Source organism: Diabrotica virgifera, chromosome 10 (genome assembly GCF_917563875.1).
Source record: "Diabrotica virgifera virgifera chromosome 10, PGI_DIABVI_V3a".
Classification (NCBI taxonomy): domain Eukaryota; kingdom Metazoa; phylum Arthropoda; class Insecta; order Coleoptera; family Chrysomelidae; genus Diabrotica; species Diabrotica virgifera.
This window is the reverse complement of record NC_065452.1, coordinates 122,142,287-122,157,429: the sequence shown is the minus strand read 5'-3', so window position 1 is coordinate 122,157,429 and position 15,143 is coordinate 122,142,287. Positions and strand designations below refer to the sequence as shown.

Below are 15,143 nucleotides of genomic sequence, written 5' to 3'. Positions count from 1 at the left end.
TTATTGTAGTACCATTAGTTAAAAACAATGTTTTAAAAATTTTTTTGCCTCTTAGTACTTTTTCGAAAAGTCAGTTTTTATCGAGATATTTTGAATATTTGTCAAATCCACCACCAGTAGAGCGTCGATAATCCGAACTCTGGTAATCCGAACGCAAAAAAAATTATAAAATTAAAAAATATGATCGCAGACCGAATTTTTGGATTTAATATTAATATGACAATATGGGCAAAATATGACCGCGGATTTTTGTTTTGTTTATGCAGAAATACATACAATATATTTGTTTATTATGCAGGTGTTTTATTCCTTGTAACTAAAACGTATGTACATATGTACAGTCGGAAAAATGAAAGAATACCCATGAATGATCACATCAATCACTTATTTTGTATTTGCTATCTTTTTCTATAACAAACGTTTGTTATTTATAGAAAAAGACAGCAAATACAAAATAAGCGATTGATGTGATCGTTTATGGGTATTATGATCACATCAATCACTTATTTTGTATTTGCTGTCTTTTTCTATAACAAACGTTTGTTATTTATAGAAAAAGACAGTAACTACAAAATAAGCGATTTATGTGATCGTTCATGGGTATTCTTTCATTTTTCCGACTGTACATAATATGTACTATGTTTATGAGCTTTGTATGTATTTTGAACATATGTTCGATAATCCGAACAATTTGATAATCCGAACTACCCCTGTATCAATTAGTTCGGATTATCGACGCTCTACTGTATTTGTATATGGCTAAGTACGATTATGGAGACTTGGTAATAATATGAAAATTTATTTATGATTTACATTTTTAGGTATATTTTAAACCATATTGAAAAAGAAACCACATCTCGATAAAAGGCACCTATCGAAAAAATACAAAGAGGCAAAAAATTTTAAAAACACTGTGTTTAACTAATAGTACCGCAGTAATAGTTTAATTGGAACATACACAAACATTTGGGGGGTCTAAAGGAACAAAACCCCCAGAAAATTTGTATGTAAACATATTAAAAAAGAAGCCGCAACTCGATAAAAACTGCCTTATCGAAAAAATACTAAGAGGCAAAAAAGTTTTAGAAATATTGAATTTAACTAATGGTACCACAATAATAAACGTACACAAAAGTTTGGGGGGGTTTAAGGAAACAAAACCCCCATAAATTTTTTATGGGGTGAACAAATTTCACTATAATTTTTTTTAAAGATGTTCCGGCCATAAGAATGCCACATGTTCAATAAAAAATCTCTAATAGTTTTCGATATATTTGAAAAAATCGATTTTCATTTTGTAACTTCAAAGGACTGTAACTTTTTTTATGTGCATATTTGTACTAAGGTAAGTTAGGTTCATTCGAACTATTTTTGGTCTCAGAATATGTGATTTCATTTATGACCTGTATTTTCGTTACACCCTGTATACTGTGTAAATTTTGTGCGGCCTCTAAATAGAAACAATTATTGCTCATCTATGGTTATGCATTGGGTGGTTTGTAGACTTGTTGCACGTTTTATTCGGCATTGTCCAGATATCTCGTATGAGTGCAGCCTTATCGGCTGTTTTGCGTTATTGGCGGGTATTTTCGTTGTCAAATCTTATAAATTTTAGCATGGTCTTGAAACGGCAGAGACTCCATATTCCACATCTCATATAAGTTTTCTTTGTTGATTCTATGTATACCTCTTTTGTCGGCATGTAGGCAAACTAAATGTAGAATCATTATAACTCAAGATAATTTTCAGGCAAGCACCGTATTGGCAAGCACCAAAGAACTTAATGTGAATTAAATCTTCCAATTGAAATACAATACAATGCTACTCTTCCTAGAATTTCTTTACGACCACTATTTCCGGATTAATTGTTACAGTAATTTCAATAATGTACGATTGATAAGAAGGGTCACTTAAAAGCGGCTTCTAATCTTTCTTTGTAAATCAGTACAAGAACAAGTTACTGAATATTATCATTTATTTATTGCAATAGTAAAAAATTTTTTACCCGGTTATGCTAGTATTAAATAATATTATCTTAAAACGAACAAATATTTCCCTTTAGATTAAGGATTTTTTAAGAAAATGTATAACAGGTACAATTGTACCTATGCCGTCTGTTACCTGTGTAAAATTATACCGCTTGACAAAGATTAAGCCGAATGACTACAAATAGGGTAGTAAAGACAGTGAGAGACGGTTCCCCAATACAAAGACATCAGTGGCAAGAAGAATATTTTGGTAAAAATTCAACAGTAAAAGGTTCAGTACATACCTAAATTGAGGGTTTTGGATCTCCTTATTCATGATCATTGCCTCAAACATAGGACCTTCTCGAACAACAAATTCTACCATTCTATGTATCAGCATAATCAGATTCCTGTCATTTGGTATCACTACTTTCACAACTGCTCTGGATAATATCTCATTAAGCTCTTCTTGTGATTTTGGCAACACATCTTTATCTCTTGCAGCGGGCTGAGCATTGAATGGTAAACCAGAAGGCGGTGGAGGTTGTGAAATATCTAATAACACGGGAGGGACGTAAATAGGATAAGGGGGAATGATAACCGCTTTACCCCAACCGAGCTTCATTTCATAACCAAACACATCTTTCCCGCTTAAATTCTTCAAAGCTCGCTCACCATCCTTTCTTGACATGTATGCAACAAAACCACAATTCCGACCCCTTGCTTTTTCTTCATCAGAGCGGGGCCACATTATTTTTATACTCGCTAAGGGACCAAATCTTCCGAATAATTCTAAAAGCTGTTGTTCGGTGATCTGAAAGTATATGTGACGTTAGATTTTTAGTGAAGAAAATTATATAAAGTTCGGAACGTGTTATTTTACCTTTGGATTCAGATTTCCGAGATACAGATTTGTAGTGTTCGGATCGCCAGTATCAAAGGAACCTATATCTCCATTTCTCATTAACAAATCCAACTCATTTTCAAGTGGGGTCTTCACTGCACCCTTGTATTTATGGCGTTCCTCTCTTTCTTCTTGTATTCTAAAAATGAATAACACCAATTACTTTACTCGTTCATTGAAATCTTTGTGAATTTAGCCACATATTAAGTAGAAAATGAATATAAAAAATTGATATAACTAATTCGAAGTATACTTACTGCCTCAGTTCTTCCATAAACGATTCAAGGTTACTTTTGGCTGTTTGCTTTTTCTTGCCCAATCGTTCTGGCTTTTTATCTGATGTTAGAAGCCTTGCATATGCTTGAGCTCTATCTGCAGAGCTCATTTGATCTTGAGCTGTTGCTAACCTGGATGTAGGTTTATACAACTTCCCCTTTTCTCTAGTGTCTTCCTCTGTAATAAAATACAATAAGAAATTTAATGCCTATTTTGTATGAAAACATGATTGACAAGAGTGAGTGCAGGATAAGTTTGTATACATATACATAGCTAATCTTGTGATAAGCATGCTGGATTTAGAGCCTTCTCCGCTGTATTTGTTTGATTACAAAAAATTGAATAAAACAAACTAAACAACAATAATAGCCAGATTTATCAATGACAGCATTAAACACTTATATCCTGCGTCAACTGAAGTTTGAAATCTGAAGTGATAAGAATACTTTGGTCAAACAAAAAGACAACACTGGGAGAGCTTCTCAAAACAGATGAATATCAACTTCTGCAGAACATAAAGAGACATATGGAGAATGATCAGAGGACAAAGAAAAGAGATGAACAAACTAATAAAAACAAGACACATTCAGAAGCAAACATGGTCAGGGAGAAAGAAGAATGAAAACAAATGCCAAAATTTAAGAACAATTAAAGGGAGAAAATAAAGTCAGATACATAAAATCGCTTCGCTTAGAATGGATAGGACATATACAGAGATGCCCACAATCAGATATGTTGAGAAGGATAACTAACTGGACACCACTATGGCCTAGGTGTGGAGGAAGGCCTAGAAGATGGCTGGATGATGTAGAAGAAGATATAAGAGCGATGTATGTTAAAGACTTGAAAGTTCAGTGCAAGGACAGGCAGAAATGGAAAAGAGTCACTACAGCAGCAAAGACACACAGCAAGCTATAAATGACATAGAGAAGTAATCCACCTCACCTAAGAATAGGATTTTGAACACTATGGCGTTAGCAATAATCCCCAGGAATTGTAATTTAATGAATGAATGAATGAATATTATATTATGGACATTATAAGACATTGGACATTATGGACATTGGAAAGTAAACAACAGGTAGATGCGATTTATACAGATTTTTCCAAGGCATTCGATAGAGTCAACCATACGATATTGTTACATAAGATCGAACAGTTGGGTTTCTCTGATCCTCTGCTTAGTTGGGATTCGAAATTATCTATTAGATAGAAGGCAGATAGTTCGTATTAAGAATTATTTCTCTAATGAAATTATAGTTACATCGGGTGTACCTCAAGGCTCCCACTTAGGACCTATCCTTTTTAATTTATTTATAAATGACATAAATAAAAGCTTCAATTTTGCTCAATTTCTTCTATTTGCTGATGACCTTAAATTATTTCACATAATTACCTCTGATTTGGATCACTACAATTTGCAATCAGATCTTAATGGTCTTGTGGAATGGTGCTCACTTAATGGTATGGACTTAAATGCAAACAAATGCCATGCTATAACTTTTACTAGACTAAGACACTTTGAGAATAATTCTTACTTTATACGGGACACTAGGTTACAATTAGTTGACTCAGTTATAGATCTGGGTGTTATTCTTGATACTAACTTGAATTTCAACCTACACATTAATAGCATGGTTTCTAAGTCATTAAAGATGCTTGGCTTTGTTAAAAGATGCAGCTATGACTTTACGACTGGTCGTTATTTAAAATTTCTTTATTGTTCTTTGCTTAGACCACATTTAGATTATGCATCATGTGTTTGGTCACCTCAATATAACTGTCATATTAATAAAATCGAACAAGTTCAGCGTAAATTCTTACGTTATTATGCTTATAAGATGCATCTCACTGGTCAAAGTTATGAGTCTTTACTGCAAATTATTCGACTTGACTCATTACAGAGTCGTCGTCAACATAAAGATCTTTGCTTCTTATATAACTTAATTCAGGGTCATAAATTCTGTATCCCACTTTTAAATAAAATTGGTCTACATGTACCTTCAAGAACCACCCGTTCTGTGACCACCTTCCACGAGGTCATTAACCGCACAAATTATGGTTCAAGTTCCTATCTCTCTAAAACTATTAAATTAGCAAACACATTATCTCCGCAAATTGATTTCTTTGTGAACGACTTTACTGCGTTTTCCACACAATTACATTTATACTTAACTTAATGTTCTAATTTCAAGACTGATTTGTCAACTACTGTTATTGTCTTTGTTCTAGGATAAGTTGTATTTGTCAATTTCAAAATGTTCTAGCTCTCAATTGTTAAATGAGAGCAAGTAATTTTATTCTTTATTATTGTTTGTTATGTATTTACCAATTTTGTACCTACTAGATCTTATTTTTCTAATTTGTGTGACATTTTAATTTAATTGTATCATGTACTAATGGACTTCGGTCCGTAAATAAATAATAAATAAATAAAAATAAATAAATAACCTAAAATACTTACTTCTCGCCCCTGCATCATATGTTCCAGCTTTCACCCAAACTTTTGAACTTCCATTAATAGGAGCCTCTTGAAAAGTTTCTACAAATTCTTGGAATACCTAAAACCGTTATTAATGAGGAAAATACACAATCACTTTTTCTCTACATTTTCTTAAAGTTAAAAAGAGAAATAGAAACCCAAGAGTATAAAAATTAAACCTATCAGCAAACTTTGTCCTAATTTTTACAATAGTCTTCCAAAATTATTTATTTCTGAGCCAGAAACATATCGCTGGTACCTATGATTAATGTGATTCCTAATACATTTCCAGTGAAAATAATAACTCTTTGATAAGTGTTGGTGATACAATTTCATAGTGATATTTTTTTTATATGCGTGTCCGCGAAGATTATAACTCCCAAAATATTTATAACGAAAAGATTTAGTTCATAATAGATGCCGACGAAAACAATTATTTCCCTTTCTGTTTCTGCCGACAAAAACAATTATTTTTGAGAACTTTTTAGTAATTATAATTTTCGTGGACCCACAAACAGAAATTATGTTTTTTGCTGATACTCCTCAAAAAATAAATTTTTTCGTTAACACTTTATTAGGGATTATAATTTTCACAATCATATCGAAAATAATATTTTTCCCGACATTCATCGAAAGTTCTATTCTTAACAGCATTTTTCGGAGTTATACTTTTCGTAGGCGGCGGCGATATGTCCTCCAATTAAATTTTTACACCTAACAATTTTTGTTGTTATTAAAAATTATATAGGTATTACATACAGATCTCCAAGAAAATAACCCACCACCTTAAAAGCTGGTCATTTTTAATGTCTCGAATTTCCTAAACCTGTTGTTCGATTTAAGTGATTTCTTTAACATCTTATAGCCTTATTCTTCAACAATATCACTGTACTAATGTTGTTGCTAGACAGGTAAATTGTCATTGCATACCCGATGTACCAATAAAACTGTGATTTTTTCTCAAAGTTTGCGTCTCCCTGTGAAATAGTCTAGCATTTATATAATACTGAAATTAAAACACAACTGTAGCCTCATGTTTTCATAACATTCTATTTTTTTATTCATACGCTTATTATAAATAATAAAAAAGTACTTTAACAACTAGCAGTGTTTTTTTATCAATACAGGGTGTTTTTAAATAAGTATGTCAAACTTTAAAGGGTAATTCTGCATGAAAAAATAATGAGTTTGCTTTATAAACGTATGTCCACAAATGCTTCGTTTCTGATATAGGGGGTGTTGAAATTTTTCTTACAAACTGACAATTTATTCATTGCTCTAAAACCGGATGAGATATGTAAATGAAATTTGGTGGGTTTTAAGAGGTAGTTATTGTACATTTTTTGGCATACAATTAGGAATTTGCACATTGTACAGGTTGGCGCACATAAGGGTAATGTTACCTGTATTTGTGCCAATGGTGAATATAAAATTTCTCATTGTATATCAAAAAATGAGCAATTTGCGATGAAAAACAAAGTATCTGACCTCTGGTGGAATAAATTTTAACCACTATAAGTGGTATAAGCAAACCAGAAAATTGTTGATTTGAATGAAATTTGGTCATTATTAAGAAATTTTTAGTAAATTTCAGCATTATGAGTACAGTAATACCTCGACTTACACTACCCCGACTTACGCGAACCCAGAGTTACGCGATTTTGAAATCTTGTCGATTTATTATTTTGATATGCGATTTTAAAATCTTGTCGATTCATTATTTGAGCCCCACACAATCGTTTAGTTATCGACGAGATAGAATTACCACCCACACACTATTGCTCATCCAATGTATTATACATGTTTGGACTTTTCACACAGAATCAGCGATTTTATTTATTTACTTCGACGGTAGAACCATTTACAAACGAATACAAAAAAAATAGTAAAAGTAAAAATCATGTACAAAAAACATCAAAAATCAACAAATAAAAGACAATTAAACAATAAAATTTGTAAAATAACACAGTATATCCAATTACAGAAGATGAAAAATATCACATGTTTAAATCATTAAACTCCCAAGCTGCCTTTTGAAGACATTAATGCTTGGACAGAATGGATCAAGTAGCATGTCATTACATAAGCTGAGCATTCTCGACAAGGGAAAATGACAAGCATACTCAGTCCTATGAAAAGGAATATAAAAGAGTGCAGTGTGTCGAGTTCTATGTATTGTGTTTAAGTACACATTATCCAATAACGAGGGACAATTGATAGATTGTTTAGAATTTTAAATAGAAACAACATATCCGCTCTCAACCTGCGGTTCTTCAGTGTAGCAACATTAAATTGAGACATTATTCCAGAATAATCTAAGACGAAATTTTCAGTATTTCTTATATTAGTATGTGCTTTATAAGCTAAGGATCTTATAAACTTCCGCTGAACGCTCTCCAATCCATCAATGTAAACTTGATGAAATGGAGACCAACCAACAGAGCAGTATTCAAGTCCTGAGCACACTAGAGTGCAGTACAGTAATTTGAATACAGTAGGTGAGAGATCATGACTGTTGCGATAAATAAAACCAAGATTGCGAAATCCTGTTTCCTTAATTTTAAGATAATGGCTTCTAAATGTCAATGCACAATCCAATAATACACCCAAATCTTTAATCTCAGTAACTGAATCCAAGAGTACATCATTAAGACCATATCTATTAGCTGTTAGATTATTTATACAACCAAATGAAATACAAGAACATTTAGTCGGATTTAGGCTTAAACCATTTTGTTTCAACCATAAACATATATTATTAACATAATCTTGCAGAAGATCTCTATCTGATATATCATGTATGCAACGAAATAACTTAAGATCATCAGCAAATAGTAGAAAGTGTGAGTTTTTGATAGCCTTACCAATATCGTTAATGAACAAGTTAAAGAGCAAGGGATCACAATGAGACCCTTGTGGGACACCAGAACAACAATGGAATTCTTTAGAAACATAATTGTTGATACAAACTTGTTGTGTACGTCCCATCAAAAAGCTTTTAATCCAATTAACAATGGGTTCACCAAAGCCAGACTCATGAAGTTTATGAACCAACAGGTTATGATTAACCCTGTCAAATGCCTTTGAGAAATCAGTATAAATGCTGTCGACCTGAATCTTATTCTCAAACCCACCCAACAAGTATTTTTGGTAGTTGACAAGGTTTGTTACAGTTGACTTTCCGTTGGAAAAACCATGTTGCTCATCAATAATTATGTTTCAGCAAGCCCAGGTAAGATTTATCGATACCAATTTATCTAGAAGTTTTGGGATTGCTGATAGAATAGTTATACCTCTATAATTATTTACACACTCACGATTGCCAGATTTATAGATAGGTGTAAGAAATAGCTATTTGTATAACAAGGGAGGAAAGTGCTACTTTTCCTCCCGAGAATGAAGTTTACTGCCCGACGCGTAGAGGAAGGCAGTAATCATTCAAGGGAGGAAAAGGCACTTTACTCCCATGTTATACATATGGTTTTTCCACCTTCTCAAATAACAAGTAATTTTTTCATTTTACTTAATTTATTTATGTAACTAAAGAACAAAATTTATTAGAACTAAAACTAACAAGTAGGTACAATATAACTGTCAACTTTCAAATATAAGTTAAATTATTAATGTAAACACTGTTAAATCAGAATAACAATTTACTGTTTTTTACCATTCTGCAAAATACAGAGTGTTTTTAAATAAACGTTAAAATGTATAGATACTTACGTAATAGAAAATAGATATTGTACAGGGCGTCAATAAGTTATATTTCATGAATGAAATACCATGACGTCACTTTTACTTTTCCTCCCTAGGGAGGAAAAATATTTTCCTAGTAAAAGTACAACTTTGTCAACAACAGGACCGGACCTACAATCAGGTCCGGAAAAGTATACTTTCGGTAGAGGTAGGTGGAAAACTATTTTTCCAATAATGTGGAAATATAGATGATGACAATGATAAATTGAAAATTTGTTGTAAAGGTTTACAAAGGGAAAACATACAGTTCTAAATAAGTGCTGCAGGTATACCATCAGGCCCTGAAGAATATGTACTTTTTAAACTCATAATTCCCTCAAAAACATCTGTCAGACTAAATTCCAGAGTTTGGATATCTACACTGTACTCTAATTCAAAGTTAGGTAAATTATACTCACTATCATTATATGTACCCGAAAAATAATTGGCAAATAGATTGACTATTTCCTCACCACACTGAGCTATTACATCCCCACCTTCATTAGATATTACATTAGGATAAGCGTTAGACCCACGTGTAGCATTAACATGTCTCCAAAAAGAGCGGCGATTGCTTGAAAGATTTGTTTGAATATTCTCTAAATAGTTTTATTTTATTTTGTATTAGGTATTTCTTATCTGCAGTTTTGTATAATGGAGTGGGTGTTTGTTACTTTTATAAGGGGATTTTTTGTTTTATATTATGTAAGAAGACTTGAAAGAGTGCATTTATTTTAGCTTCCGGTCCCAATTAAAATAATTTATATACATAGATACATATACAAAATTATACCCCAAATTACACGATTATCGCTCAGTCCCACCTATCGCGTAAGTTCGGGGTATTACTGTACATTAAAATATTTTAAATCAAATCAGTATTGTTCTGTTCCTCAAATGAATGTTTGTTTATACCATTTATATCGGCCATTTTCCTACATTCGACCTGCCCTCTATATTCCGCTTCAATCGCGAATTACTACCTCTTAAACCCCACCACATTTAATTTGCATATCTTACCTGGTCTTAGAGCAATAAATAAATCATCAGTTTGTAAGAAAAATTTCAACACCCCCTATCTCGGAAACAAATCATTTGCAGACATAAGTTTAAAAAGTTAACTGTCATTATTTTTTCATGCAGAATGACCCCTTAAATTTTGCCATACTTATTTAAAAACACCTTGTATTGACGAAAAACAAGGCTAGTTGTTAAAGTACCTACCTTTTTTATTATCCAACATAAGCGAATGAATCAAAAAACAGAATGTTAATAACACATGAGGCTATAGTTGGGTTTTAATTTCAGTATTTTATAAATGCTAGAATATTCCACAGGGTAAAGCGAACTTTGAGAAAAAATCAGTTTGATTGGTACCCCATATACAATGACAATTTACCTGTCTAGCAACAATTATTACAGCAATATTGTTAAAGAATAAGGCTATAACATATTTAAAAAATCACTTAATTCGGACAATGGGTTTAGGAAATTCAAGACATCAAAAATGACCCATTTTTAAGTTAAATTCTTGGAGAAGTGGATATAATTTTCAGTTTTAATTTCTGACCAACCAATCAAAGATTCCTTTTCAAAAGGGTCTTTCTTTTATAAAATAAAAGTATTAAAACTAGGACAAAGGTTTGTTGAATCTTGTGTTTACTAAAATAAGGGCCAATTAAGTCAGAATATTTACATGCGCTGCAGCTTCCTCCTCTTCCCTTTTTCTTTGTTCCTCCAGTTCCCGTTTACTTAAAGTTCTTTTCCCCATTGTTCCAATGGAAAATGCTTTTAGTTTTTGTTCTGCAATAGAGCTCTGAAAATTTTTAAAGATGTGTATGTAGAATGAGTGAGGTTAAATAATTATGGCTTACTTTAGTATCCGACATACTACAAATGTTAGTGTTTTACAAAGACCCGGCCTATTTGAGGTACATTAATTGTAGTAATTTGAAAAAGCTTGGACTTCATTTAACACTTTTGTTGCACTTTTATTTGAAAGTTTCTACAAAGTTTTTATGTACATTTATTTACTAAGTAATCTAAGAAAATAATGACAGTTGACAGGTGGTTGACAGAAGACTCGAATGTATCAGAGTATCACAGGTAGACAACTTAATAATAAAAAAACACGACAAAATATTTCTTAATTTTTATTTGAAATAATTAAAAAATAATTAAAAACTAATTCAATAATCTCAAAAAATGCTGTTGGAGCTAACCTACCCCCAACCAATATAGCCGCATATCCGTCTATTTGTTGCTACAACGTATTTTATGTCGTTGCCAAAGGTAGGCAACTTTTGTTACTATTTGCAGTGTCGCCAGAGTTTCAATATTTCCTTCAAATATCACTATTTTTTTAATTTAATAAAAAGTCAAAATGTACAGATATAAGCAAAGCAATTACTCATATCTAACTTACTACCATTTGAAAATTTCATAAACGATCAAACATTAAATAAGTGTCTCCTTCTCTATGTCTAAATAAGGTCTTCTGAATAGCTTTTCTTCAATCTTCTCCTTCAATACTTTGTCCGTTGCGAACGTTGGCTATTAACATGGCAGTTCTGATATCTTGCTTACGGCACTTCTGCATAGTTCGACCGATGTGGGCCCTAACCACTTCGATAGATTTTGGAGCCTCGAGTGTCGTCTCCTGCCTGGCCCACGCTTTAAACAATTTAAAAAGAGCGATCATATTACCCGTATGCACGCCAATGGTGAATATAAAATTCTTAATTGTTTTTCAAAAAATGCGCAATAATTACTTCTTAAAACCCACCAAATTTCATTAGCATACCTCAACCGGTTTTAAAGTAATAAATAAATCGTCAGTTTGTAAGAAAAAATTGAACATCCCGTATCTCGGAAACGAAGCATTTGCGGACATACGGTTATAAAGCAAACTGTCATTATTTTTTAATGCAGAATTACCCTTTAAAGTTTGTCGCATTTATTTAGAACCACCCTGTACTGATGAAGAGCATGGCTATAGTTGTTAAAGTACCTTTCTGTATTATTCAACATAAACGAATGAATAAAAAAACAGAATGTTAAGAAAACCTGAGGCTATAGTTGGGTTTTAATTTCAGTATTTTATAAATGCTAGAATATTCCACAGGGTGTTGCGAACTTTGAGAAAAAAACACAGTTTGATTCGTACACCCGGTATACAATGAAAATTTACCTGTTTAGCAACAATATTATTACAGCGATATTGTTAAATAATAAGGGTATAACATGTTAAAAAAAATACTTAAATCGGACGACAGGTTTAGGAGATACGAGACATCAAACAAGACCCATTTTTTGGAGTGCCCGTTTTCTATGACGCGCAGTGTAGTAAGATGGGAAAAATATAGCTTTTAACTAGACGTAGCTTTAGGGGAAGAGACAAATCCTAGCTTATGAGGAGCGTGTTCATATAGGGCTTTCCATCGATTGTCATTTGTTTCGAGCTTCTGTCACGTGTCACATAATATTAATATAGCTACGTCATACGTCTTTGATTTGTATCATTGGTAGATATCAATAACGTATGACGTAGATATATTAATATTATGTGACACATGACAGAAGCTCGAAACAAATGACTGTGAATGAAAAGCCCTATTGTTAAATGCTGCTCTAGCTCGTTCTATTCTCGCCTAAACTTCTGTGGTCTGTTCAAGCGCGGCTCCTCCTTAGGGTCAATTGGTCAATGACCCCCCTAAAATAATCTCATAAAAATACCAATTTTATTAAAAATATCTTTTATCTAAAACTTCACTCTGAAATATAAAATTCTCTCTCAGCAGTCTGCATTGGCAAAACAAATATAATAGATATAATAACGTCGCGCCTCGCGCTATACACAAGCCCGTGGCTGGGCCGTATTTTAAATTGTCTATATACAGTTCTTATGGCTTATGGACAAATGCATGTAAAATAGAAAAGAGACGGCAGATAGCAATTTCGTGGGCGAGAGTGGGAGTGACCTTTCCGTCGTATACCTCTAGTAGAGTCGACGGCCTCACGTTTAGTTAGTTACCGTCTGCTGACCGCACTTCACGGCAGGTCTATATCGATCGCGGCGTATTTGCGTAATTTATTTTGTTTTGTTGGATTTTTTTGTGATTGTAACAAAAACAAGATGAGTGTTGTTGACGAAATAATTGCCTTAAAATCTGCTGGAACACTAAATTATGAACGGCGGCTTGAGAAAAAAGAAAGTGGTCGACCAAAACCAAACATGAATTTAAAACAAACAACAAAGGATAGGGGTAAGGACATTCAAAGATATTTTAAAGAATCAATGTACAATTTGTGTGATTGGATTTGTGGCTGCAGTGTGAGAAATGCATTTTTTTGCTATCCGTGTTTACTGTTTTCGAATGACGCTGTATGGGCGAAAAATGGAGTAACTGACATTAAGCATTTAAAAGTGAAAATTACAAAACATGCCTCTTCAACTACTCATATAAATTCATCAATGAGTTACGCAAGTTTAGGACGTGTTAACATAAGACAGCAACTTGATAGTGTATATCGTAAATCTGTGCATGACTTTAATGAATTGGTATCTAAAAATAGGTATATTTTAAACAAACTAATCGACTGTGTAAAATTTTGTGGAGTTTTCGAAATTGCATTGCGCGGTCATGACGAAAGTGACAGCTCCAATAATCGTGGAATTTTTCTGGGCCTTATCGATTTTGTTTCTGAACTGGATTTAATGTTTAAAGAACACATTGAAAAAAGTACAGTATTTAAAGGAACATCGAAAACAATTCAGAACGATATTTTAGAATCAATGTTAGCCATTGTGCATACTCATATCATGAAGGAGATTGGCCAGACAAATTTTGTGGCCATTCAAGTAGATGAGACCACAGACAGCTCCAATAAAACGCAGATGATTATCATATTGCGATATGTATTAACTGGTATTGTACATGAAAGATTTTGGAAATTTGTTAACCCCCTAGGTACTACAGCACAACATTTAACTAATGTAATATTGGAAGAACTTCAATTATTAAAAATTAATGAAGCACCTGAAAAATTGATTGCCCAAAGTTACGATGGTGCATCAGTCATGAGCGGTAAACTGGGAGGAGTACAAACAAAAATTAAAGAAATATACCCAAATGCACACTTCATTCACTGCTATGCCCATCAATTTAATCTTATCCTCCAAAAAGCGGCGAGTCAACACAAACCGATAAAAATATTTTTTGCAAATTTACACGGATTTTCGTCCTTTTTCGGCCGATCTCCAAAACGTACGATGGTTCTGGATAGAGTGGTTAAAGTAAGGCTACCTAAAGCTGCGCCTACTCGATGGGCTTTCAATACAAAATGTGTTGAAATTGTATACACTTATAAAGATGATTTAAAATCTTGCTTAGAGGAAATTATTGATGAGGAGCAAGATGGTAACAATATAAATCAAGCAACTGGTTTAAAAAGACATTTGGAAGATGAGCATTTTTTATTTTGGTTAAATTTTTTCCATAAAATAATGCCCCATGTTGATATATTGTTTAAACAATTGCAAATGCGAGACATTGATGTTATATCTGTCAAAAATTGTATCCTGTCTTTTAACAACAATATCCAAATAATTAGAAATACTATTTTGGAATCAGAAGTACCAAGCACATCAACAGCAAAAAAAAGAAAAACTACTGCAGAGGATCCAAAGCGACGAACTGCACTTGAAATTTGTGATATTATTATATCTGAAATAAATCACAGGTTTAGTTTCAATGATCATCTCATGATTTCACAGTTA

At 32.8% G+C, this 15,143-nt stretch overlaps 1 protein-coding gene across 1 annotated transcript in view; it reads right to left on the bottom strand.

Moving 5' to 3' along the window:
* LOC114333019 (U2 snRNP-associated SURP motif-containing protein) overlaps positions 1-11,468 on the bottom strand; it is a 49,700-nt gene extending 38,232 nt beyond the window's left edge. The window contains exons 1-6 of the mRNA XM_028282833.2: positions 11,239-11,468; positions 11,061-11,180; positions 5,612-5,708; positions 3,129-3,324; positions 2,851-3,010; positions 2,273-2,781 (exon numbers count right to left, since the gene is read on the bottom strand). Of these exons, the coding sequence (XP_028138634.1) occupies positions 2,273-2,781; positions 2,851-3,010; positions 3,129-3,324; positions 5,612-5,708; positions 11,061-11,180; positions 11,239-11,253 (1,097 nt within the window). The 5' untranslated portion in view covers positions 11,254-11,468. The remainder of the gene's footprint in view (positions 1-2,272; positions 2,782-2,850; positions 3,011-3,128; positions 3,325-5,611; positions 5,709-11,060; positions 11,181-11,238) is intronic.
* Positions 11,469-15,143: the final 3,675 nt, after the last annotated feature.